The 26,631-nt window shown below is 45.2% G+C and overlaps 1 protein-coding gene across 7 annotated transcripts in view; it reads right to left on the reverse strand.

Annotated features, from left to right (window-relative positions):
- Positions 1–318: 318 nt before the first annotated feature.
- Positions 319–26,631, reverse strand: part of BCAS1 (brain enriched myelin associated protein 1) — a 98,563-nt gene continuing 72,250 nt past the window's right edge. For 2 of the 7 annotated variants that reach the window (XM_043479181.1, XM_043479179.1), the window contains 5 exons: positions 23,216–23,257; positions 16,133–16,306; positions 9,471–9,536; positions 2,887–3,150; positions 319–1,483 (listed from right to left, as the gene is read on the reverse strand). In XM_043479181.1, coding sequence (XP_043335116.1) covers positions 1,409–1,483; positions 2,887–3,150; positions 9,471–9,536; positions 16,133–16,306; positions 23,216–23,257 — 621 coding nt within the window. In that variant the 3' untranslated portion in view covers positions 319–1,408. The remainder of the gene's footprint in view (positions 1,484–2,886; positions 3,151–9,470; positions 9,537–16,132; positions 16,307–23,215; positions 23,258–26,631) is intronic. The other 5 variants (XM_043479182.1, XM_043479180.1, XM_043479186.1 and 2 more) reach the window with 3 other exon arrangements.

The following is a 26,631-nucleotide window of genomic DNA, read 5'->3' on the forward strand; positions in this document are numbered from 1 at the left end:
AGCTGAGACCAGACCCTGCCCGGTCCTGCTCTTCCTGGCTTTCCTCTGGGAGCCCGCCTTCGGGTTTGAACGTGCACTGAATCTCTGTCAGTGTGGCCAGAGGCAGTGTGTGTATATCATACATGTGTGTGCGCGTGCATATGTGCAAATATACACGTGCACACATCTGTACGCGCACACGCCGCCTGCGTATGAGGAAATCGAGGAAGATCTGGGAGAGGAAATAAGATGCAGGGGGAGCATCGATTTTCTGACATGGAAGATAAAGGCAGCTCAGACACAGCACGAGACCTGCTTTAAAAGCTGAACATTAAAAGATCGTTTAGATGTCAATGTATTTTTTTATTAAATCAGAAAAAGATACAGTATACACGATATCAGTCGATCATATGGCTGGGTTTTGAACTACATTTTAATACACCATGGTCCTATGTACTCCTCTGTACGAGTATTAAAAAAAAACTCAGGTATTTGAATAATCTGTAAATTTTTATTATTAACTAGGGTTATGGGAGGGTTTTATCAGAGCACATCCTGAGAACATTAGGAAATTACAGACAGACTTGAGATAAGTGTCAGACAGAACAGATGAAGCAAGCCCCTCAGCCATCTGAGAAACATTAATAATGTAAGATCGCAGAGACCAAATCTTTGTTAGGGATACAGGATGCGGGACGAAAAGGAGAACTTGGCGCCCCCTAGTGTTTCAAAAATAAACTAGCAACGTCTTTTATTTGGTTTGGTTTGGGGTTTTGTTTTTTTTTGAAGTTGTAATCCTCGCCCTTGTCACTGAGCCTCAAAAAGCAATTGTTTTTCCAAATCATGTCAAGGCCTCTCCAGTCAGTCTTTTCGCTCTCGTCAATAACGTTCAAGGACCCTATTTGAAAAACAACTCTTATCCATTCCTTTGTCATTCCCCACACATTCCATTCCAGAAAATTGGCAACCTCCCAACAACCCACAGCCCACGTTCTCCCTCCTTGAAACGTGAACTTAAACAAATGGATTTTCGCCTCTCCTCTTCAAGCCGAGAGGATGAGCACGCCTAGACGACAAAGCCTAATTCCTTCCAGCAGTCTCTTCCCTTTTGCAACTTACTTGCCCCTGGCCTTTTTTCTAACGTAACCAGAATGCAGTCCTCTGCCCCTGCCCCACCCGGCGGGGTGCGCATCTTCGGACCCGGCCGGTTAACCTGCTCAGCCATCGTTACAGTTATTTACCGGGGAAGACTGGACCAGAGACGCAAATAATACACCTCAATATACAGCAGCTCAGGCTTAGCTCGGAGGCAGACTTTCATTGGATGGCCATCAGAAGAAAAAATATACACATGGAGAGGGTTTGGGGGGAGATGAGTCGGGAGAAGACATCTCGGTCGCGGAACCTGATGGGAGCCGTGAAGATTTGTTTACTTGGATTTGCCCACTGGTCCGATGGACACGGGGTCTGTTTGCACTTGAGCGTCCAACATCCGCTTCGGTCCCTGGAGGAAATACAAAAGAAGGTGAAGATCTGTAATATCAACAACAACGCTCGCCAGTTATGTAGCACTTTATGCCAGGTGCCGTCCTAAATAAATACGCCGGATTCGTGGGTGGCGGGTAAGAGAACGGTCTCCGGTGAGCCGCCCAAGTTCCATGCGTGTGTATATTCCTTCCTAGCTTTGTGAAATCCTGGACAGAAGACTGAACCCTCTGTGCTTCAGTTTCCTCATCTTTAGAATAAAGGTGATGACATTTATCTCAGAGGGTTGTTCCAAGACAAAGTGACGCCTGGCTTATGATGCACTAAGAACAGACCGCGGGGGGGGGGGGGGGGGCGGTGCAGAAAACCGTCCACAGTTAGAGCTAATTTCCATCAACCCTCTATTCACTTTCTAACCATATTGGCTGTTTACCTTCCTTACAAAACGTATCTCTGCAAAGTTTTCATGTTAACACCAAGTGGGCTGCTTTCTATCTAAATCCAAGCAGCAGATATAGGAGGAGGAGAAAGGGGCCAGAAGGAAGGATGTCACCGGGAGGGCAAAGGTCACATGGGGAGTGGCTGGCGGGGACAAGGCTGGGCTGGGCGGGGCTGAGGGCAGTTAGAAACTCATTTTCCGGAGGCGTCGAGGCGGCAATGGTTCCCTGGTTGGTGACAAGCCTGCTACTAGCATTTCCCTCTCAGGAGAGGGGTCAGGCAACCCCCGGGGAAATGTGCCTGGCCTGGAAGCCCTCGGGCCTTGACTGGATCCTTGCAAAGTGGCAGGAAAGCCCTCCCTTCTTCTCCACCACTGTTGGACTTTCGGGACAACAGGAAGATGGAGGAATTGAGGAAGAAGCATTTCTACCCCAAATGGATGCTGCCATCATTAAAGAGGTGATGAATGCAAGGAAGCATGGCCTCAGAGAAAGCGCCAGTGACGTGAACTAGACTTAGTGTCCACCCACCGCTCACCGTCTCGGCAGGCATCACGGTGCCACAGCGCCATCAGCGCCCCAAGGCCGTCTGAGAAGTGTGCTGCCTGACTTTCCTGCTGTGGCCCCTGTATGGCCATTTCTGCTCTGTAGCAGCAAAACAGCCCCTGAAGGCGATAAGCAAGGGGCCAGCATTTCCTCGCCGGGCAGTTTTAAGAGCTTCCTCTTCACGTGGGAGTGGGCCAGGACCCTGCACAGCCGGCCTGAGCTGCCCCCTGCCGGAAACGGAGCTCCTCCCCTCCGCCCCGCGTCAGCATCTCACCCGCCTGCAGGCGCCGGGCTTTCTGCCCCTGGCACCCGGCATGCGCTCCGGGCTTGTCTGGCACAGGCCCGGCCACCTGGTGGCCAGCCAGCCGGTCGCCTTTGGAGGCGGGACCCACAGCCGGGGCCCAAAAGCCCCGAGAGGGGAGGCGCCCCGTCTACGCACCAGGCCCTTGAAGAATCCCCCGAGGGACTGCCGCCGCTTCTCGGGTCTCTTCTGGGACTTGTCCCCGTTCGGCAGCGAGTTCGCCTCCACGGCGGCTGGCTCCACGCCCGGGGCCGGCTCTTTGGCTTCCTGCTTGATGCCCTTCTGCTTGTTGGTCTCCGCGGCTGCCTTCTTGTCCTTGGACGGGCCCTCTTTGCCCTTCTGGCCCGTAGCTGCCGCTTCCGGCTGTGGCGGAGCGACCACCTTCTCCGTGGGGTCCGAGGTCTAGAGCAAGTTCAAACAAAGTGTATTTTTAGTGGTGGCAAGACAACGCTCAGGAGCAGGTGAATGAATACGTTAAGACAGAGATGGTCAAAGGCTGGATGGTGTCTATGTGCTTGTGAGTCCTGGGTGAGACGGAAGAAAATAAGAAAAGATGTGTCATACTTTTCATGGTATGAAGTCAGAGCAGGGACATTTATTTACCAATCTGATCATTCATTCATTGATGAATGCTTCCCCAGCAAGCATTTTTTACTCCTTCTAGAACTAGAAGCTGTTCCTTGGAGAACCACCCTTCTCTCTGGTTTATTCCCTGTGGTTTTCACACACTAATTTCATCCTTGACAAGGACACATGACCCAGACCTGGCCAACCAGAGCATTGTGTATGACTGGGCTGCTGGGATTGGTTCAGACTGGCCAAAGACAGCTAAACCTGAGCTGATCTCAAAGATATGCCAAAAGAACCAAGAGAGAGGTCTGTTCCCTTTCCTTTGAGCTGGAAGCTATGAAGATAAAAGCCTGGAGCATCAAGAACCCTCACCATTTCTAGGAAAAAATCTGCTTGAAAAAGAAACCCGTGGACACAGAGGCAACGCAGAGATGAGAGCTGAAGAGACAGAAAGGGAGAAAGACCCCATGTATCGCTGCCATCACACTGCCCCTGGATCTAGCTGTTCCTGAAGCCCCTTTTCTCATGAGCCGGCTGTGAGGGGGTTTCTCCCACTTGCACCACATGTGACTTTTCCTGGGTATGCCTGCTCTTCTCTGCGTGACTGTCTCCCTTAATCTCTGGTGTGACACGGCCATTTCATAAAACAGCAGTAAAAGAAGGTAATTGTTTTATTTGTGGTTTTGAACGGACATCTTTTCATGGTAAAGTGCCATGTTTGCAATCCTACTTGGTTCCTATGGTTTGAAGGAATGAGGCTGTAAAATCCAAAATTCTAGGTAAATTACAGATGACCAAAAATCTGTTAGCAAGTAAAAGCCTTTTCCCCATAGTTTACTTGAACTGAAATGACGCTGGGGGCCATACAGATAAAATAGAAACGTGAAAGAGGCTAAGGGTTAGGGTAATCAAATGGTGACCTTATTTCCCCACTTGTAAAAGGCTGACTTTATTTTTTGGGGGCTCCAAAATCACTGCAGATGGTGACTGCAGCCATGAAATTAAAAGACGCTTACTCCTTGGAAGGAAAGCTACGACCAACCTAGATAGCATATTAAAAAGTAGACATTACTTTGCCAACAAAGGTCTATCTAGTCAAGGCTATGGTTTTTCCAGTAGTTATGTATGGATGTGAGAGTTGGACTATAAAGAAAGCTGAGCGCAGAAGAATTGATGCTTTTCAACTGTGGTGTTGGAGAAGACTCTTGAGAGCCCCTTGGATTGCAAGGAGATCCAACCAGTCCATCCTAAAGGAGATCCGTCCTGGGTGTTCATTGGAAGGACTGATTTTGAAGCTGAAACTCCAATACTTTGGCCACCTCTTGAGAAGAGCTGACTCATTGGAAAAGACCCTAATGTTGGGAGGGATTGGGGGCAGGAGGAGAAGGGGACGACAGAGGATGAGATGGTTGGATGGCATCACCGACTCGATAGGCATGAGTTTGAGTAAACTCCGGGAGATGGTGATGGACAGGGAGGCCTGGCGTGCTGCGGTTCATGGGGTTGCAAAGAGTCAGACATGACTGAGCGACTGAACTGAACTGAACTGAAAAGCAACCTAAGGCCAAAGAAATATTTATCTAGTATAAGAAGAACAGTTCAAGCAATGCTGGCCTAAATGTTGGGGAGACAGATTGGAGTAGGGGGGACTGTGGTGAGCTGAATGTCACATGCCTTGTTTAAAAGGGCAACAGCTGCTCAGATCCACCAAAGAGATGATTAGATTACAGCCTGGCACTGTCAGATCTATTGTTTTTCAGTGGAAACTTGACATCGAATTATGGTAAATGCAAAATATGTTCATTTAAAAACAGACAGCAGAAGCTTTAAAGCCCTGTTGACAGCAAACAGCCACAACGCAATTATTCCTGTGGCTTCATCTGGCCCGCTGGATACACAGACACAGCTTATGATCCATAAAACTTGCGTCACAGAGTTCTACAGCAAAGTGGCAGTTTTGATTCAGAAGCCAGAAAGTAATCATTTCACATCAGTGGATCAAACACACCCCTTAGACATGAGCAAGAAGACAGAGAAAAACTGCGCGGTCCTGAAGGCTCCCCCAGACTGCAGCACCCTGGAGGAAGGGATTCCTCGGAGCAAAGCCTCAGGCATCCAGGGCTCCCCGAGAAGCTGCTATACAAGCACACCTCCTGAGTGCTTTTGTCGGGTCCCAGCTGCCTAAGTTGTGGCGGATGCTAAGAGGTCAAGTATAACAGGCACCCAGAGCAGACACTCACCTCAGAAGGAGACAGACACCCCCAGCACGCTGCTCTGCCGAAGGGCAGAGACCAGTGACCCTGCCACCCCTGTTCCCACACCCCGTCAGCTGGCTTTGCCCCACAGAGGATTTCAAGACACGGCGAGTAGGTGAGCGCTCAGTGTCTGGGGTCAGGAGAGCATGGCGTGGCTCTGGTTTCACGCCTCCTTGCTGTGTGACCGGGAATAAATGGTGTGACCACTGAGCTTCCTCTCCTGGGTGGGGTAACAGTAACAACAACACAATCGTACCTCCCGGCACTGCCAGGACCACAACAGCTGGTGACGGAAAGCCCCCGGAGGACAGGGCGTCTGGATGCCGGACATAAAGGGAGCCACTGCCCTGGTCTGTCGGAGTGCGGGCGCCCCAGGACGTGGGCCTTAACAGCTTTAAACCAGAAGTTACAGTGTGCTCGGTCATGTCTGACTCTCTGCGACCCCGTGGACTGCAGCCCGCCAGGCTCCTCCGTCCATGGGATTCTCCAGGCAAGACTACTGGAGTGGGTTGCCATTTCCTCCTCCAGGGGGTCTTCCCGACCCAGGGATTGAACCCACGTCTCTTGTGTCTCTTACATTGCAGGTGGATTCTTTACCGCTAGCGCCACCTGGGAAGCCCCCAAATCAGGAAAGTCCTGCAAACTGGGATGAACTGGTCCTCCTGGCTTAACACTCAGCGATGACTTTGTGGGACGGTGGGTCCCAGTGCCAGGTACAGAGGAGGTGCTCAGGAAATGTTTGCTGGATCGGGTGCCCCTGTGTCTCAACGGCCTCGTCCTAGCCCTGTCCATCCTGCTGCAGCCACCGGGGGCTTTTCTCCCTTGCACAGACTCTGAAAGCAGAGCCTCCTCCTGGCTGCGCTGCTGCTCCGGCTGTCTCAGGGCTTCAGGGGCCGCATCGTTCCCATCAGGTCTCAGCCCAGCTGTGCTCCTTGGAGACGCAGTCCCAGCAGAGTCTGAGGAAGCCTGACCCCTTCTTGGGGAACACTGCTGAGTTTTCTTTATATGTGGGGTTTCTTTGCTCATGTGGAAGTGTTCTGACTCCCTCTGATGGAAGGGAAGCTCTAGAAGGATAAGACTGCTCTGTGTTCCTTCCATCGCTTTATCTCCAGCACCTCACCTGACACATGGTAAGTCTGGAATGAATGGCCAGCAACCGGCCTTCCCAGTGTTCCCAAAACATTTCCCTTAGCACGTCACTCAGGTGTGAAGTGGGGAGTTCCCACAAACAGCTCTCCTTTGACACTGATTTTTTTTCAAGAAGGGAGCTTTCAGTGGGCCCTGTCTATTTACCACATGGTTATGCCATCCCTATTAGCTTAATTTTAAAAAAAATAGCTTAGAAGCTAAATTCTGGAAGCAATACATGGCTGAGGCCTTTCTTTCAAGATGAGCTAAGAATCCGAACAGTGTATGATTGCTTTGTCATGAAATGCAGAAGATTTAGAACCTTTGCTTGGTGTTTGACCCTATACACTCTGAAAATTTATAACAAAAATTATTCACATCTGAATCATTTGAGTGTGTCCCCTCCTAGAACCCAGGGATGTTGGCAGAAGCTGGAGGACAAGATCATTGGAAGGTCCCATTTGATGCAGACACTGGAAGCCACCCAGGCTGGGAATTCCTTGTGCTTTCTGTCTGTGGAAGCATCGTTAAGGCTTTTATAACACAGAGAGGGAAAATCTAAAAGGAGCAGAGAATGTCTACCCCTCCTTCTAAAATTAAACTAAGCATTTGTCATCTCCCAATACTACACACAAATCTTCTCACGTCTGTATCCAAGACCCTGGAAAACAGAATTCTCAAAACATTCCTAGATGAGTGTAAATAGAAAGACATTTCCAGCTCATTCAGATTTCCAATGACTACAGTCAGATTTTAGAATCAAAATGATGGGCATAACTGTTTCACTGTCAGATTCCAGACAAAATGTACAAACATATTTAAATATTCCATAGTGAATAACAGAAGTTTATCATGTTTCCAAGACAGTAACCTTTGGGATTTTTAGTTCCAAAGGGGTCTAGAACATAGGTTTGGAGGAGGGGTGGGCATAGTAGTCAGTTTAAAAAAAAAAGATGAAAATAATCTGAGTGCTGTAAAAGGCAATATATTCCATGTTGAAATGTGTAAGAGAAACCAACTATTATAGAAGTAGAAATAATAAATTATTTAGTAATTTCTAGAATGTGTGTGTGTGATATGAACCACATTACAGGGCAGTAAATTACCGTCAGAAGCCGTAATAGTCATGAGACGGCAGCAAAAGCTACGGCTTTATATGTTGAAGTCCTAATCCCCAGAGTGAAAGTGTGTGGAGTAAGGAAGAATCGGGTTGGCCAGACATTCGTTTGAATGTTTGTCTGAATGAACTTTTTGGCCAGCCCAATAATTAAGGGTAATGGAGGTAATACGAATGGGGCCCTGATTCAACAGGGTTGGTGTCTTTGTGAGAAGAGACACCAAAATGCTCGTTCTGTCTCCTCTCCATGGTATCTGTTATGGGACTCATGCTGTTAGACAGCAGCTAAAATTCACGGACTCCTCTCTACCAGGAATGTTCCAAGTGCTTCACACGTATGCTGCTAAGTCACTTCAGTCGTGTCCGACTCTGTGCGACCCCGTCCCTGGGATTCTCCAGGCAAGAACACTGGAGTGGGTTGCCATTTCCTTCTCCAGTGCATAAAAGTGAAAAGTGCTCAGTCATGTCTGACTCTTCTCGACCCCATGGACTGCAGCCCACCAGGCTCCTCCGTCCATGGGATTTTCCAGGCAAGAGTACTGGAGTGGGGTGCCGTTGCCTTCTCCGTTCACATGTATAGATTCATCTAAATATGACAGTCCTATAAAGCAGTATGTTTCCTAGCCCCATTATACAGATGAGGAAACTGAGGCCTGGAGGGATTGGTAATTTGCCTTTAGTCACACAACCAAAAAATAGCTGAGCCAGGATTCACACCCAGACAGTTTGAAGCCTGCAGCCCATACTCTTAACCATGTCTCCGTATTGCCAAAATTAGAAGAATATTTGATGACATTTTTTTGGAGGTATATTTCTAAGTTAAGAAAGAGTGCAGATTATAAAATAGGATGTTGAGCATGAAATGATTCCCACTGGGAGAACAAAAAAGATATGTATAGTTATACAAACAGAGCTATTTCTTCAGGATAGAGAAAATGACAGACACCACCCCCATGACCCTATGTCTTTCACTGGTCTGTTCCAGAAACAGCTGCTACTATGTACCAGGCACCATGCCGTGTGAAAAAAACAGGACAGGTCCCTGGTCCCTGCCTTGCTCCCCAAGCGCTCCAGACAGCGGTGGGAGGGGGAAGGGGAGACAGATGACTAACGGACAAATGACTGACTGCAGTGTGTGGTAAGTGCCATGAAGTAAAGGCACGAGGTGCAGTGATGAACGGTGGAAAGGGAACAGGTTTTTGAGGAGGTGACGTTTAAGCCAAGATGTGAAGAACGAGGAGGAATTATCTATATGTAGAGATGGAAGGGCATGTGTGAGGCTTTACAGTAAGAAGTAGCTGAGGAAAGCCAGCTTGTCCGTGAAAGTATTTGGAGTAAAGAATTAAGGCTAATTAATGTCATAAAGATGGGGCCCTCAACTAACAGAATTAGTGTCTTTGTAAGAAGAGAAATCAACACACTCACTTTCTCTCCTCTCTCTGGTACCGTATGGTAGCTCATGTTGATAAACACAGTAATGAACATTTATTACGTCTTCAAAGTCTAAGATGGTGCCTGGTATATAGTAGGTGCCCGACCTGGAGATGTCAGACGTGTTGGCTGTGGTTGAGAACTCATTGGACATGAAGCTCGAAAGAACCAAGAACATAGCAGCTAAACCCACCACCGAACCGAGCTTACAGATCACTTACTTGGTAGCCGGAGTCTTTCCCATTTATTTCTTCAGAGTGGGTGATCCCTCCATCCCCTTTCACTGACTAAAATAACAAACAGACAATGGCCTTTCAGCGACCACAAACACAGCAACAGGGAAAATGCAAGGGAGGTTCTGAAACGGATGACCTTAGTCTTTCATCGCTGAGATGCAAGGTCAAGATAAATGGAAGACCAACGAGAAACGCATCACTCACGAGATGTACACTTTCCATGTAGTCGGTAACCAAAGTCTGATTAAATTCAAGTGTTGGTCTCCAAAAACAACAATAAAAAGCTTAAATCCTGAGATTATGTTATTCTGGGATAAATAAGTGATGATGAAACTACTGATGTTGGAAGCAGAACATCGGACATACAGAAAGTATGAATGAATACATGAGGCGTTAAACCGTTGGCAGCTATCCGTTGGTGACATTTAGGTGCTGGGTGTTTTGGCGCAGTTACTTTCTGCCCCTTGGAGAGAGATGGGTTATGTTGAACATTCTCTTTTCCAACGTTTAGCACCCCCGCCGTGGCCAGTGGCATCAGGGACGTGCAGAATGGGGTTGAAGTCACAGCTTTGGCTCCTTAAACCGACAATCTAAACCAGAGGTTCTACCAGTGTGATATGGCGCCAGCCGCTTCAGCGTCTCCTGAGAGCTGTCCAGCCCAAAGGCAAATGAGGATCTGTTCTCTGCGCACAGGTTAGACCCGTTCAGCTGGAAGCTGGCTTGCTTCTCCCTCTAGGTTTCCCGCATGGTTCTGCAAGGCCCATCTTCTTGAGAATAGTTAGCAGGGAAAAGCGTTCCTGGTTATTATTTTGCTCCCTCCAACCAGCTCCTTCAGGTCTCACCTGAAAGTGTGACCACTCTGGGGGCTCCCGGGGCCTCTAGAACTCAGGCTGTGCTGTCACTGACCCTCCTGCTCAAACACGCTCCCATAGTGTCCTTTAGAACACAGGGCCCTGCTGTCGTGAGCTGGCCGTTAGGGAATGCTGAAAGGCAAAAGCCAACCAAAGTGATTTTTTTAAGGAAAACCTGAATGGACATTAGGAGTCATGTTACATCCCCCTAGGGCAGAGATTTTTAACTTCCCTAAATTTAATTGTTTCAATTTGCTAGTGCTAGGTGCCTGCCACTTTAAGACTTAGATCTGCCTTCCTCTCCCCTTTGCTGCTAGCCTTTGGTGGGAGCTGGGGGAGGGGGCCTTGGATTGAGTCTGCGGGTTCCCTTGGCAGTAGTGGATCTAGGCTACCATCCTGAAAACAGACCCTCATGATGCCAGGGAAATCACTGCGAAGACATTCAAAGTCTTTAAAAAAAAAAGTAAAGGAGACTGTCTGGAGCTTTTTTATGATTGTTCTCGGTTCTTCATTTTGAGGCATAGTTTAATAGTTTAGTTGCTCAGTCGTGTTGGACCCTTGCGACCCCATGGTCTATTGCCCTCCAGGCTCTTCTGTCCATGGGATTTCCCAGGCAAGAATACTGGAGTGGGTTGCCATTTCCTTCTCCAGAGGGTCTTCCCAACCCAAGGATCAAACCCGGGCCTCCTTTATCAACTGAGCTACCAAGCTGCGTTTATGAAAAGGTAACTGTATGGTGAGTTTAGATGAAGAGTCTTGTTAAGTCTGTCTGCGGTCTCTTCAACATCAGCAGGTACTGACAATTACTTCCCTGCTCTCTCTCTTCTTTCTTCCTCTTCTCTCTCTTCTCTTCCTTCTTCCTCTCTCTCTCTCCCCCTCTCTCTCTTGCATTCTTTCCACCCCTCCCCCTCTTTGCTCTCTGCAGAGCCCTCTTTCAGCGATAAAATAGTTCCTGTTGGGCTTTGTACTCAAAGGACCATAACCACAGCAGCTTATTTTTCCCCCAGCTGTCAAAAATAACAGACTTGCTGTTTAAAGAGATGAAAAAATCTTTTCAGAGACTATTTAGTACTTTAAAGAACAGTCTGAAGACTATTAAGTAATTTCGGAGATTTCCCAGTGTGATATTATTGAGCAACTTTCTTTACAAAGTTTATTTTTATTCATGGGAATCAAAGAGAAGTATCTCAGAGCTTGGATTCACAACCAAGACTTGCATGTTAATAAAATCACTTTTTAAATGTCTTTCATTGTGCCATGCATGACTATAGCTTCATTCTCTGAAGAATGTTTGAAGCATCTCTGATATATATCACTTATTCAAAATCCTAGTGGAAACGTTTGGTGGTCAGTTCCCATCTCTTTGAAAGGAATGCAAATGTATTTTGATAGAGATCTACTTCAACTGAAGTTGATATTTAAAAGAAGAATTGGGATGACATTTTATTTTAGTGAGTACAATAGCCTGATTGTTGACTAAATCAGCCTCATTACAACGGATTCGGATTCGAGGAAGTGGACCTGCTAGAAAGCTCCAGGATAAACAAAGGTTTTGAGTCCAACCTTTGTGTTTTACCAAGAGGCTCACTTGGAATGGAATTGGACAATTCAGGCAAAATGGCACAGCCAACGTAAATCTCATTTTAGTGGCAAGTAACACATTCAGAAAACTTGTGTCCAAGCTTTACGAAAGTCATGGATTAATTCTCTTATCTTTTGCTTTGTCGTATTTTCAGGTAAGCCCAACACTTAAAAACGGTGTTTCCACAGAGAACATTAATAAGAAAATCACAAAAGTGGGCCTTTGGCTGTTCTGTCTGATGTTAAAGAAAACAGCTCCCAGAAGCAGGGAGTACCAGGGTGAGCTTTGGAAGCCACGAAAGCCAAGTGTGCGTTCTGCCTCTGCCGGTCACAGCTCCGCGACCTCGGGCAGAGCCCTCGGTACCCCCATTTGCACAGTGGGGCAGTAAGAGGTTTGCTGGCAGGGTCTTTGTGTTACAAATGAGTTAATGCATGCATGTGCTTGGCACAGGACTGCCCACATAATTTGCCTGCAATAAACAAACGGCAGCTATTATTATTACTATTAATAGTTGAGACCCGCCAAATGACTACAGAGTCCCCTTTCAAGGTAGGAAGGGATGCCAAGTCTCTGGTGAAGACGGGAATTGCCCCAAACAAATGCTACTTTAAAAAGCCTTTCCTTAAAGAACAACTTGGTATTCATATTTTAATACTCAGGAGGAATCCAAGATTAAAAACTTTGGCTGAAAAAAAAAAAAAAAACAAAAAACCTTTGGCTAAAAGACTCCTGTGTTTTGTTTTAGAGTTATCCTTACAAACAAGTCTCTTTTCTTCCATGAGACAGTCCATGTCAGCAGGTTTTCTTAGACTTCCTAGATTGATGCAATTAACAAAACCCCTCTGATTTCACGACTGTCTCATTTGGACATTTAATTTTCCCAATATTAAAGTTTAAGAGTCTTTCTTATCTAAGCCTGAAACGGTTATTCCAACAAAGAGTTTCTTACAAAATCAATGGTCTAAAGAAAGAGACAGGAGGAGGATTAAAGGAAACACTGACAATAGTTTGCACTTTTCAAGTATAAGGTGTTATTAATATTGACAAAGTGAAAATCTACATCTTTATACTTCCATCCACCACCTTTCTGGTTTCATCTGCCCACCTGGTTTGTGGGTACCTGAATACAGTTCTCTACCCACTCACTTTGTAAAAATACCCTAGTGCTTCAAATAGCCAATTTCTTGACACACCGTTGAATTAATACACATAAGAATTGCCTTCTATTTAGGGTGTGACAGATGTCTTAGCTATTCCTCGCAATTATTTCAGAAGTCTGTAGGAGCCCATAGGATTTTTGTGAAGTGCTACATCTACATGTGCTCAATGCAATTTTAAGACTTAGATGACTCTATTTTCTTTTCCTTGAAATATAATTATTTGAAAAATGATTTTTATGAAAGAATAATTTCTGGGAAAAAAGATCTCTTTAGAAATCAACTGGACAATGCAATTATTAAAAAAAAATTCAACCAAGAGGTACTTTGCCATGAGATAGTAAAATATGCTATCTGAAAGAAATTTAAGGGACGTGAAGACTAGAAAGTAGAAAATCAATGGTCAGATGAATTGAAACCCTGATTACAAAATGAGGGTGATGTATTTGCAACTGAGTTTTTTCTTCTATTAAAGTCAATTATTTTAAAAAAATTATTTATTTTTAATTAAAGGATGATTGCTTTACAATACTGGCTCATTACTAAAGTCAATTAATATTAAAAACTATATTCTGCTAAAAATATCTGAAGTCAGTTTAAAATATTTACTTATTAAATTATAATACTTAGGTACATACACATACACACACAAAAAAGAAAAATCCCATAGTGATGGGCCAGATGCTGTCTATCTCCAAGCCCTGAGAGAAGATTTTAATTTTTCTTACAAAAATCCAAAGACTTTTGTTTGGAAGCCATGAAATGTTAACTGGAAGTGTTTCCTGAAACTAACTGCTAAAGCCACCTTGCAGGCGTGTACTCCATGGGGATATTAACACCTGCAGAAAAAAGGCTATAACGATGTTCACGCAGTTTGGTGAAGCAGCTGAGATTGTGAGCAGAAGATACATGCTACGTGCTCACTGAATGTGGCATAGACGTCAAAATAAATCTGTTTTCTTTACTAGGTTTTGTTCTCCGTGAGGACGGGGACCACATCTGTTTATGCTCACTGTTGCATTTCTGTTGCCTGTAATATCGTGGGAGCTTAATGATGTTCGTTGAGTAAGTGAATAAATGAAATGCAGAAAGTTGGCAAGAAAGCAAAGTCCATCAATAGAGCAAAGGCTCATCAGAACATGATAATGTAATGATAATTCAGTATATTTCTATATGTATATTTATATGTAATGATGATTCAGTATATTTATATATATTCAGTATAATCATGATAATTCAGTAATGTCAATGAACAATTAGGATATCTGGAATTTTAGGGGAAACCCCAACCATCATGGAAGCTTAGGGGTTTGAACACTGAAAGGAGGCACTAATATTCAAATTCCCAGGTCTAACCTTTTTAATGCGAAGCAGGAAATAAGAATAATGGACACTATGAGACCTGATGCTATAAATTGACTGAGGGTTACTTAGGGGAATTATGTCCTTTTCTACCTCATCCCTATCCTGCAGAAAATCAATTCCAAGGGACTTTTATTTCCAATTTGTTCCCCTAACAGTTCAGACTTACAGTTTCTACTGCTATAAAACATCCCCAAACATCACCTAGTGGACGACTCTGGAGGATGAGTTTAAACAGGGGACCTCACTTGAATTCAAGGATGTGTTTGGAATGGATGCAGTGGGTGGTTGAGAGGTCTTTCATGCTTTATCTGGAGTCCCTCATATCTTTCTCTCTTTTAAAGGAAGAAGTCTCATGTCAATTATTTGGAAGACAAGGCCATTCTGTTTTCCTTTTCTTTTTTCTTTTTTGTATCTTTCAGCTCCACCCAGAAATGAGAAAGCTGGATCACCCTCAGTGTTATGATGAGTTATCTGGGGATCCCATTTGTAGCTCAGACGGGCTGCCAGAAAGGGGCCAAATGTTCTTTTCCTTCCTGATGTCATGTACAAATTGATTTAAAAATCTCAAATCTCGATGCCTGTTTTCAGTGCCAAATTGCAGAATAACTGGCCAGGAATATAGATGGGGTTCCAGTCATGCAGATTGCCCACTACTTCTTACTCCATGAGAATTCGGCAATAAAAGAAAATGAGTCCCATCAGCAATTTCTGACAGTGATTTTTAATATGCCTCATCTCCCACTGGCAAGGGTTTTGTTCTGTTTTGTTTTGTGGACTAGAAAGAATTCCTTAACAGGTTGAGTTGTGAAATTAGAGAGTTGCTTTCTTAAAGGATTAAATTCCCAAATACTCCTGGAAATAAAGGCACACTATAATGAAATTCTTGCTTTTCATTAAAACGGAATTAAACCAATGACCTTTTACATGTTTTTTTTTGTGTGTGTGTGTATTCCAAACAATTGGGGTTTGGTTGCATTATATTATTTAAGTTCCTGAATGTTTAGATATTTAATATACATAACTCTTCATAGATGCCCAAAGATGTCTGCCCACATTCTTTCTATGCTATAGAAGTTAAGAAAGGCAAATTCACCAACTAAACTACACATGCTATTAGGAAACTGTCATTTCCTTTCATATCATATCCTGTCTGGAATTGTCTATACACTGGCTTTGCCAAATTTGTGTCACTCACACATCCCCTTCAAAAGTTTTCCAACATCAAAATATAAATTGAACTATTTATTACGCAATCCTTTAAAAACGCCTTATGTGCTTTACGGAAGTAAAAGACATATTTTCAAAGGAAACTGCATATTATTACCATAACGAGGAAAGTGGAATTGCTTGCCAAACACAGAAGGAAACTTTTAAAAATAAATAAAATTAGAAGTAAATAACATAATTTCCAGGCGGTTACTGTTGGCTGCCCCGGCTCAGGAGCCTAGGCGAGCTCTTCCTTTGTTAAGAAGGAAGTTAGCAGGGGTTGAGGGTTAAGGAAAATGAGCAACGAAGAGACATTCTCTGTGATTGAATCAGCAGGACGAAAGGGAATTTTCTCTGCACGGTTGGTATTTAGTTGATATTCCCTCCGTACTACCTAGAGCCCTGGCTGACCTCCCGCCTTGGGCTCCTGGATCTCAGAAGCTGGCGCGGGCATTTCCGTTTCCCTGGACCGGAGGCAGAGCTTACCATCTGTCTGAGGAGCTCCAGCAGGGAGGGCCTCGAGGCTTTGCGGTCTCCTCTTCTGGGCGTCTCTTCTGCAGGCTGAGGTGTACGCTCTCCTTCTTCGCTGAGATCCACTGTTTGTAAGGCTGCTTCTACTTCCTCAGACTCTACAGCCTCTACTGGTGATTCACACACCACCTGGATTGTTTGGCCAGGTGATGAGGCAGTGGGGGGAGAAGAAAACATCCCCAGACATGTTTTATAAAGTGGGGTCCTGGTTGTCCCCTCACCCACAGGGTTGCCGCAGATCGGAGCCAAGGGCCGTTTCTACACGGGCACGTCGTTAGAAAGTAACCCGTCACACCAGGTGCTCTCCAAAGACAGGGATTCAGAAGAGGCAAACTTCCTGCCCGGTGAAGCCACAGGCTTTGGCTAAGGACTCCCTTTTAGGAAAGGCCCTTCAGGGTGCATGCAGTACCTTTTTCACTCTATTAGACCCTGTTAGGCTCATTTGGTCTCCCGTCGAGGTGAGTCACACCTGGCTTACGTGAAAACCGGGCGTCATCCTTTCCTTAAGGGTCCTACCTTGAGGATGGTAGCAGGGATGGGTCCCACTGCACAGCCCAGCTCCCCAGCGCTGGAGAGAAACCACCCTCTTTGCGGAAAGGACGGCGGGAAGACCTCTCATTCATGGCCTTGACTGCCTCATCACCATTTCCCACTCCTCCTCAGACAAGCCATTGGTTCCTGTTGCTTAACTGAAGTTCCTGCTCTCAGAAGCAGGATGAACTCAACGAAGGAACTCTAAGCTCCTAGGGTCCTCAGCGAGCTGTCTGAGCCGCTGGCCCGCAGCGGGGCCGAGACAGAAGCCCTGCCCTCAGACGACTCACCTGAGCCCCGACTCCAAACCTGCCTGCCTGCACGGCCTCACCCCCTCTGCGCTGTGCTCCTTGCACCTGGGGCGGCTTTTGTGTCTGCATTTGTCCTGGAACAGGACAGAGTTAACTGGCCTGGAGAGAGTTTTATAGCTTCCTTTTTGTTTCCGCAGGCAGGGGTTGGCAAACTTCTACCAAATTCTTCCCAGAGTCTGCTTGGGGATGGCCCTTGAGCTAAGAATAGATTCTACATTTTTAAAGGGTTGGAAAAATTGTTTAAAAAGATGAAAAAATTGGCAACAGAAACTCTATGTAGCCGGCAAAATCTGAAACATTTACTATCTGGCCCTTTCCACAAACACTTGCCATCTCTGCCTCAGAGAGAAGTCTCCAGAGCCAGTGGCATCTCTGCCTTTGTTTTGGCTGGTACCAGACCCCCAGCTTCCTCCAAATCCTTTTCTTGCTGGTAGGGTTGAGGGGAGGGGAACAGAGTCATTTCCAGAAACACAGCATGATTGTGGAGAAAACATTTTCCTTTCTTCGTGCAGAAAATATCACTGGTTTGTAAATAACCCAAATGATCTGAATTGAGAAGGACCCTTCCTTCGATATTGTCAGTTGAAGCAAGAAGGCATCCATCAACAAATCAACATACAGGCACATCGTAAAACATGGCAATTAAATCACAGCACTCTCTCCCCACCTTCCATTTCTTAAGGTATTGATGAGTTTCAGCATTTCCCTTTTGTAATCTAAGATCTAGTCGGGGAATTATAAAGTCTAAAGTCCCAGAATGCACGGTAGGTGACGTCAGCATGGACTGACCAGGGGTAAGACAAAAGGAGTGGTGGGCGCTCTGGCAAACGAAAGTTAAGTTGTCCCATCAGAAGATGTTAAGAGACTAAAAGGGCTGCGTTGGCCAACAAAGCCTGTCTGTAATGAGGTTTCTGCTGCTGGGGTGCTGAACTTTGACCCAGGCCTACCTTTAGGAAACCACGCATTGACTAGGGCAAAATAAGAGCCTGGGTTGGCGGTCACGTGTGGTCCTGGATTTCCACATCCGGGACTGATTTAACCCAATTTCATTTCTGTAAAGTAAGTTCAGCCGAAGAGCTGGCAGTCTGCTACGGTGACTGTGAGGGCGGCGTCCAGCGCCAGCCGGCCTGGGCCTAAGTCTAGACTCTCCCCTCCAGGGGCTCTAGTCCAAGGTTCCTGCACCATCGTTTTCTCATTTCTTGATGGGGGTAGTACCCACATCAGAAAGTTGTCTTGAGAATTAAATCAGGCAACGTATTTAAAGTTCTTAGAACTGCGCCTGACACAAGTAAGCACTCAGTGAATATCAGTGGTTGTCACTTTGAGAGCATGGGCATGGATTATCTGAAACCGCCCACCATGCACGTATCCATTATTTAGAAAAGATATCAACAACTATCTCCTATTATGTCAGATGTACAAGGTGTTTAATATGTTACCTCAGTAAAGGGTTACTGAGTTACTGGGGACAGCTCAGTCTCGTTTACAGATGAAGCGTCTGAATGAGTGAATGATACAGTCAGTATCATACCAATTACCCATTTCAATGAGGGTGGAGCTGTTAGATATATGTAACCAAACATCTAACAGTGTCTTAACAAAGAACAGGATGGAACAGGACGTTATGGGGCTGGTTTGGTGGCTCCACAAAGTTGCTAAGATCCTGGCTTCTTGCTGTCCTCTGACTCTGCCATCCTTGGGTTTTCATCCTTTTATTTGCTACCTCATTGATATAAAGTAGTTGCCACACTCTCAGGCATCACATCCTCAACCCAATGTCCTAAGAAGGGAGGAAGGTCACAACAAAAAATTTTCTCCAAGTGAATTTCTGTATTTTGATCCTTTAATGCAGAGTACATCTCATTGGCCAAACGTAGGTTACATCCTTATCCCTAGATTAATTATTGCTGAAGAAAATGGGATTTGGTTTAGGCAAATCGCAACCAAATACTTGGGGCTGTGGTAGTGACCAATCTTACCTAAGATCAAGGGGAAAGGGTGCAGGAATGAGAAATGGCCCTTAGGTAGTTAATGAACAGAGTCTGACTCACTGACTCTGGGTTTAGAATTTTTGTGTCGTTGAAGAAGCAAGTTATCTGTGTGTGTGTGTAGGGATGAGAGGGACAATTACTCATATGATAAAACGACTATATGGCAATAACTTTGTAAATCAACTTTATTTGAGTGCCAATGGCTTCTTTCTGGGCCTTCCCAAATGTCAAGAGGTGTCAACTTATAAATTCTAGCCCACAGTCCATTCTTCAAAACACAACTATTTCAGTAGGGAAAAAAAAGAGACTTCCAGAGACTCTCATTAGCTTTGAAGTCAGGCCAAGAAGTTGGCTTTCAGCAGCCAAGGGGGAAAAAAAGATCCATTAACATCCAATGTGGAAATCTAGAAGGATTTGAGCTAAGTGAGGATCTTATTTACATATACAGACATGAGAATTTGATTTTTCTTTGGATAGTTTTCTAATTTCTTTCCAGGCCAGAGCTTTGGAAAAAATGCTATTCCTTATTCAGAATATACGACTGCATTTGTACATTTTAACTTTGGGTGTAATGGGCACAGTGAAAACCAGATTTGCACTATATTTTAGAATTAAATTTCCTTTGCTTGATTTCAGCTGTTGTTCAGTTGCTAAGCCCAGTGCCTTGGGACCCCATGGACTATAGCTTACCAGGCTTCTCTGTCCATAGGGTCATGTCCAGGCAGGCATACTGGTGTGGGTTGCCATTTCCTTCTGCACGGGATCTTCTCAGACCAGGGATTGAACCCACATCTTCTGCATTGGCAGGTGGATTCTTTACCACTGTGCTACCAGGGAAGCCCTTGACTTCAGTAGGGGATATGTTATATGTCGGATGAAGATGGCCAGTATGACTAACACAGGAAATACACATTCAGCAAAAGGTTTCACTTTTGCCTCTAATATTATACCATATTTACTCTTGAAATTTGGTTTATATAGTTTTTACTAGAGCTACGAGTGTCAGAAACTGATTTATAGCAAAATAGGTTTCCTGCACTTAAGCTTCACCTATGCCATGATAATATTGACAATTTTTATTTTAGATTTTTTTTAGATCCTTTCTGATTTGATTTATAACCTGATTATTTGATTGCAAAGACATTCTAGAGATTTTATTTTTATACCCAAGTCACAGCTGATACACAGCATAAATGGGGGGGAAGAAAGGACTTTTGCTATTGAAAACCACTGGCATTGGGGCTTGGTTGTTACTGCAACACAATCTGGCAGATGCTGACTGATAAAGCATGTGAACCCATTGGAGTCAATGAAAAAGAACAAATTCCAGGACATGTATGGTTGCTGCTGGCTGGGTCTCTCCTTTGTTCTGCCCTGGCTGACCTGATGCTGAAAACCTGAGGAAGGAGCCAGGCCTGGAAGGTGGAGCCGAGGGAGAGCGTGAGGGCCAGCAAACCTCACTTTCTTTTTCTCCAGGGAGGGCTAGGTGTGCTGTCACTGGCAGCTGATAAGTTCGTCACTAAGAGAAAAACAGCAGACCTACCTGTTCCCCTGACCTTGGAGCTCATAGGGAAGGGAGGCTTTTCCCCCATCATGAGTTAGAACACTACCTCAGGTTAACCAGTGTTCCAGACTTTTTCAGATTCAATATTCTCTGTAATCGGGATAAATACAAACTTTCCCCTGATAGAACCAGAGGTTCATTCTATGAAAAGAGTTAATTGGTTTCAAAAACCTTATTTTTCTTTTCATGAAAAAATTTGAAATCCCTCTTATTTGCGCTGGTTGATAGATCAATTTTGGGAACTCGTGGTAGAGATACTTTTTAAAAGTAAACTCAACCACATTTTAGCCGTAAGAAGTCGCGAGTGAAAAGGCTCTTGTAATATGGTTAAATGACACCTATTTGTCCCATTCTGAAAGTTTAGAGTACAGTCCAGTGCTCTGACACCACCTCTTTTACTCAGGAGAAGGAAACTAAACTAATTGATTGTTTTCCATGCCTCTTCACTCCCTGTGGACACGGAGTCAGCTGTGAGCTGTGTAATTTCACAAGGAAATAGAAACCCTGATGGCTGGGAGGCGCCCGCCTCCTGACGTCACGCCACATGTGCACTGACGTTCCTGCAAGGCCCTGGGGTGACTCCACTCTGCCCTTGCAGCACGAACTCGGCACAGGAAGGAAGGTGTCTGTGTTCTAATAAAACTGTATCTATAAACGCCGAAATTTGAATTTAGTATAATTTTCATATATCACAAAATCTTCTTCTTCTTTTTTTCCCCAACCATTCAAACTGTAAGAACCATTCTTATTCAGCTCGTGGGTCATATAAACACAGGTGATGGGCTAGATTTGGCCCGTGAACTAGAGTTTGCCAACCCCTGAATTACTGAGTTCTTTTGTGCTTCAGGCATTAATCATGTAATTCTCACAAGAACCCTTACAAGGGGTGGGTCATATTATGGCCATTTAAGAGACGAGGAAACTGAGGTCCAAAAGGCAGCACAGCCTGGGGCGATGGGGCCAAGATCACAACGTATTTACCTTATTCTTTTCAACTAGTAGTCAATTAGAGATGAAATGTGGAATCTTAAAATGAGAACATTATTGGTAGGGCTAAGCAATTTAAAGCATTTAAAAATGCTTCTTTATTTTCTTGAAAAAATATTTTGCGTTCACTTGCATCTCTATCTGATTTTGTGTTATCTTTTGGTATCAGTCATTTAACTCTAATTCATGTTATTTTTCTGTTCTAAATTTCACAGTAGAAAGTGAGGCCCTGTCTATTTGCCTGTTAGAGATCTACTCTGCATTTGCATATGCAAGCTGCAAGACACACGGGATTCCTCGGATAGGCAACTACACACAGACATACGAGAAGACGTTTCACTTCAAAAAACACGGAACTTGGAAGCTAACAGATGCTTTGGATTTAACCTGCAGCTTTTAAATTTAAAGTTCCTGGGAAGAAGACTCATGGAGTTCCCCCTTGTAGGGTGCTGCAATAGAGAGTTAGGTTTTCTAGAAAATAACCAGTAAACTCATGAGAATTTTCTGGAATTACAAGAGTCCTGAGGTTTACGAGCTAGTAAATTTGGCTCCAGAAAGGGGGAGGGAGAAGGAGGGGAGAGAGAGAAGTAAGGAAGAAGGAAAAGAGGGAGACAGGAAGGAGGGAGGGAGGAGAGAGAAAGAAGCAACGGCAGCAACAACGCAGATTCCAAAGCGCTCTCTCCCAACGAGAATCACGACATAGCCATTCCAATTTTTACTCATCACAGACAACATTTCTGGACATATTTGGATTTTCAACTTCTGCTCAGTTCCAGCAATTAAATAAAAGTGAAAACACAAGCCCCGTCCATGGCAAGCAAACAAGAGACACCGCGGAAGAGCCAAACATATTTTGCTTTGGCCAAATAATAGCGATCAGTTTCTATCTTAAGGAGCTGTGAACTTACATAGCCCACTTATAACATTTTTTCCAAAGACTGCACTTCTTTTAGAGCAGACAGCTGCTGCTTTGGGTCTGACACTCACAAAGCCAATTTGTTCATCTCCCTGGAAGATGTTTTGTAATGATACATCTGTGTGATGGCTTACACGGAGCCATCTTCTTAGACACGAATGCACTGTCTTGAAAGTCTTGACCATCACTCTTGGAAATTAAAGGCCCCAAAGAGAGTGAGGTTCAACTTGTGTCTGTCAAGTGTAGACCCGAGGAGTCAGCTCTCCTGCCCGAGAGAATGTCTCACAGCATCTATTGCAGCAATATGCTCTGATGCCTGGTGCAACTACCTGCCCTGAGTACCACCCACGGTTAGTAGAGAATCTAGGTTGCCATGGAAATAAAGGCAAAAGAGCAATCAAAGTAAAATGAAGCAGAGAGTGCAGCATCATGTCCCTTAAGGAAGTGGCAAGATGTTCTTAGGTTGAGTAGACTCTTTCAGCCCCTAAACGGTAACAAATGCTAAAAATGTGTGCTCTGATTCTGCATTTTATCTGCATTGATTCAATGGGTGTTACAACTATTGTTCCAGAGTTATTTCCCCATGGTCACTAATCACGTGAAAGGGTGAAAGAGTCTACAGTGGGTGAATCACACTTGGAGCATGCAAGAACCCATAACCCCAGAGCTGACATGCCCAGGGGTTCATCACACCAGAGATGACTATGGAATGATTCTGTCATTTCATGTGTAACTTACATTCTCCTCTGCACCTGTGGGGACTGAATCCTCTTTAACTGACTGAAGGGAAGATAAAAACAAAAGCAAGAGTTAGTATGTTACCAAAACCAGGGCTAACGGCTTTCTGGTGCCATTCTTGGACATTGCTTATGCCACCTTGTTCCAAGAAGAACTCAAACGAGGTTTATACAAACATAAACAGTGTAAATTAAATTATGTATTTTAAAATGCAACGAAGGAACAATAAACATACAGATTCAGCCTGAATACAAATGGAGTGATGAGGGGATGTTACAGAAACACAACGACGCTCTTGGCTGTGGGCAAGTAGTAATAACACCTTTGCCTTGACAGTTCCTGGTAGCTGTTGAAAAGAGGGACCTACGATATGTCACACGAGATAGTCACTGTTGGGTAAGACGCACAAGCTGCTCAGGAAAATTCTGGTAATATGTCCAGAGCAATCCATCCCGTGATCCTCTGAGAGGAAGCGGGCACTGAAGTGATAAGCAGGGTCCTCAGCCTTATCCTGATCGTCGGGCGGTGGCCAGCATCTGAAGCTGCTTCTTACCAGCCTTCGATGTGGGCCAAGGTCATTGTGCCAAAGAGCAGTCTGGTTAAAGTACTTCCGTGGAGGGCACGGGGGCTGGGGTCCAGCATAGCCAGCTTCAAACCCTGTTAATCCCTGCAGTAATTCTAGCATCTTGGTCCTGTCCTAGATAGAGGTATTACCAAATTCTATCAAAGGTCAATGTCACAATCGTCCTATCGGTTTGCCGAGCTCCATTTCTTGCAGTTGTTCTGACGCATTTTGGGGTGGGTGGTTGATGTTTACGGGCCATTGAGAGACTCACTTGTCAGAGCTGGACTCTCTTCCCAGAAAAGTAAGCTTGAACAAAATATTTTACAAATAACTCCGGGGTGTTCATAAGTAAGTGTCATCGCTCAGTCGTCTCCGACTCTTGGCGACCCTGTGGACTGTAGCCACCAGGCTCCTCTGTCCCTGGGATTCTCCAGGCAAGAACACTGGAGCGGGCTGCCAGTGTCCACAGACCCTTGCATTTCCTCTCTTGGCCTCCAGGGCAAGAGCTCTGTCTCTGTCGGTGTTTGTTTCTTTCTTTTTGCCTGTGCTGGCTCTCTGCTGCTGCGCTCCGGCTTCTCTTCACTCGCCGCGAGCAGGGGCCAGGACTTCTCCCTGCAGTGGCTTCGCTTGTGGCGGATCGTGAGCTTCAGCAGCTGTGGGACGTGGGCTCAGAGGCTTGGCTCCTGGGCTCTAGAGCACAGGCTCAGTAGTTGCTCTGAGGCCTGTGAGATCTTCAGGGATTGAACCTGTGTCTCCTGCACTGGCAGGCGGATTCTTCACCACTGAGCCATCAAGGAAGCCCCATTGATGTCGATTTTGTCCCAAGCTCTGCCTTTATTTTTACCTTGAAAACATGCAGTGTGAGAGAGAAGGGAAGCTGACATTCACAAACACATCCTCTTCATTTGGCGCTTTGTGAACATCATCTGACTTAAAGTGGTCCCAAGCGGACAGTACGCCCGTCTTCACTGACACAGCAAGAAACAAAAGTACAGACAGCTGGAGCCACTTGATTAGGGTGATACGACTAGGAAATGATGGAAACGGTTCCAAGAGCCAGTTCCCCCTGCCGTGATGACCTGAAGGATCAAAGACAGTTTTTGGTAACTGTGTGAGCTTCTTTCTCTTCTACCAGAGTTTTCTCTCTAGATGAGACCTTCAGATTGGACCACTAATTTCTACTTATCTTCTTCTCACACTAAAGCTTACCTGAGCACAGAAAAATGTCCCTAGAATGGATTGTGGGTTTTCTGGAAGCTTCTGATTGTTGGAAAATCATAGACCATTCAGAAGCGATTGCCAGTAGTGTAGCTGTCTCGCAACCACACCCCTTCCTCCCGAGACCTCTCGGGTACTATTTAATCCTATGGAAAGGCAAAGAATTAAATGATATTTTAAGCAGATTCCCTCAAACCTGACCCACAAAAGTTTCAAGAGTCAATATACTGCCTACATTGAGCTGAAAAAAACCCTCCCACCATGTAAGAACAGCACTTCTGGCTTTCCAGGCTATCTCTGCTGTCCCAGGGGGTTGGAAGGAGACTAGTCCGTGCCTTGGTTTCCTGTGTTGGGAAAGTTCTTGGCCTTTGACGGCTCATTGTTTTCCAGAGGAAGCTGAGAACTGAGGGCAGGTGAGGCTGAGATGCGGAAGGGACGCCTCCGGACAGCGAGGTTTCTGGCATCTTCATTACGGCTCCGCGCATCCTGATCCTTCTAATGTTTCGGGAGCTGGTGTTATAAATACTGTCTGTTCTGAAAGAAACTGCTGTCTCTTACTTTAAAGCTATGAGTGCGTGAGTGAGCGAAGTCGCTCAGTCGTGTCCGACTCTTTGCGACCCCGTGGACTGTGGCCCACCAGGCTCCTCCGTCCATGGGATTCTCCAGGCAAGTATACTGGAGTGGGTTGCCATTCCCTTCTCCAGGGGATCTTCCCGACCCAGGGATCGAACCCAGGTCTCCTGCATTGCAGGCAGACGCTTTAACCTCTGAGCCACCAGGGAAGCCCCTTTAAAGCTATAAAGGTATAATACCCAGCAAAACACTCCTTAAGTTGAGAATTAGTCCAGTGGACCATTTCTCAAAGTAACTTGCACACTGTTTTCACAATTCTTGACCTGTCCGTGTACCATCTGTATTTACTTGATAGTTTTCTTTATGTTGACTATCTTTTCACTTAAACAAATGTATTTTAAAAGAAAACAGCTTAAAAAAAAAAAAAAGAAAACAGCTTAACATGAATGTCTATCAACGTCCTCCCCGTAACCAGAAGAATGTACTAAAACCAACCGCAATGTGTAACGGTGCTCATCAAATTCTAATTATTTTTAACTCTTTGTTAAAAAGAGAGATCAGCAAGTGTTAACACAACAACAACAACAAAAAGCTTCTTAATACCAAGAAGAGATCTTATAATTAATGTCACCAGAGGAAATGGAACAGAGTGGAAAGAAGGTAACTTTGTGTTACGTGAGGGATTAAATGTTTCGAGTTGTCTCCCGGAGCCATTCAAAACCATCCTGCACTTTGCTGTACGTTTGCACACTGCTTATGGCACAACCTTAAAGTTGGGGTAAGTTGACACAACCGGTTAGCAGAAGGACCCCAAATGGGTAGAGAGACACCAGGTTCGTTTCCCGTTAGGGTTCGACACGCATACGACAGCCTGCTCAGAGCCCAAGTCCCGAGCATCTCGGACCGTGGAGTCAGGTTCAAACTCACTGCTGTGCCTTGCAGCCTCGGGCGAGTCAACCCCGTCTCTCTGAGCCTCCGTTCACAAAGCAAACGTGGGCGACTGGACGGTTGTTCTAAGGGACACTCACAATACCACCTGTGAAGGGAGAGGCACGCCCGA

Source organism: Cervus canadensis, chromosome 10 (assembly GCF_019320065.1).
Source record: "Cervus canadensis isolate Bull #8, Minnesota chromosome 10, ASM1932006v1, whole genome shotgun sequence".
In the NCBI taxonomy this organism is placed as follows: Eukaryota; Metazoa; Chordata; class Mammalia; order Artiodactyla; family Cervidae; genus Cervus; species Cervus canadensis.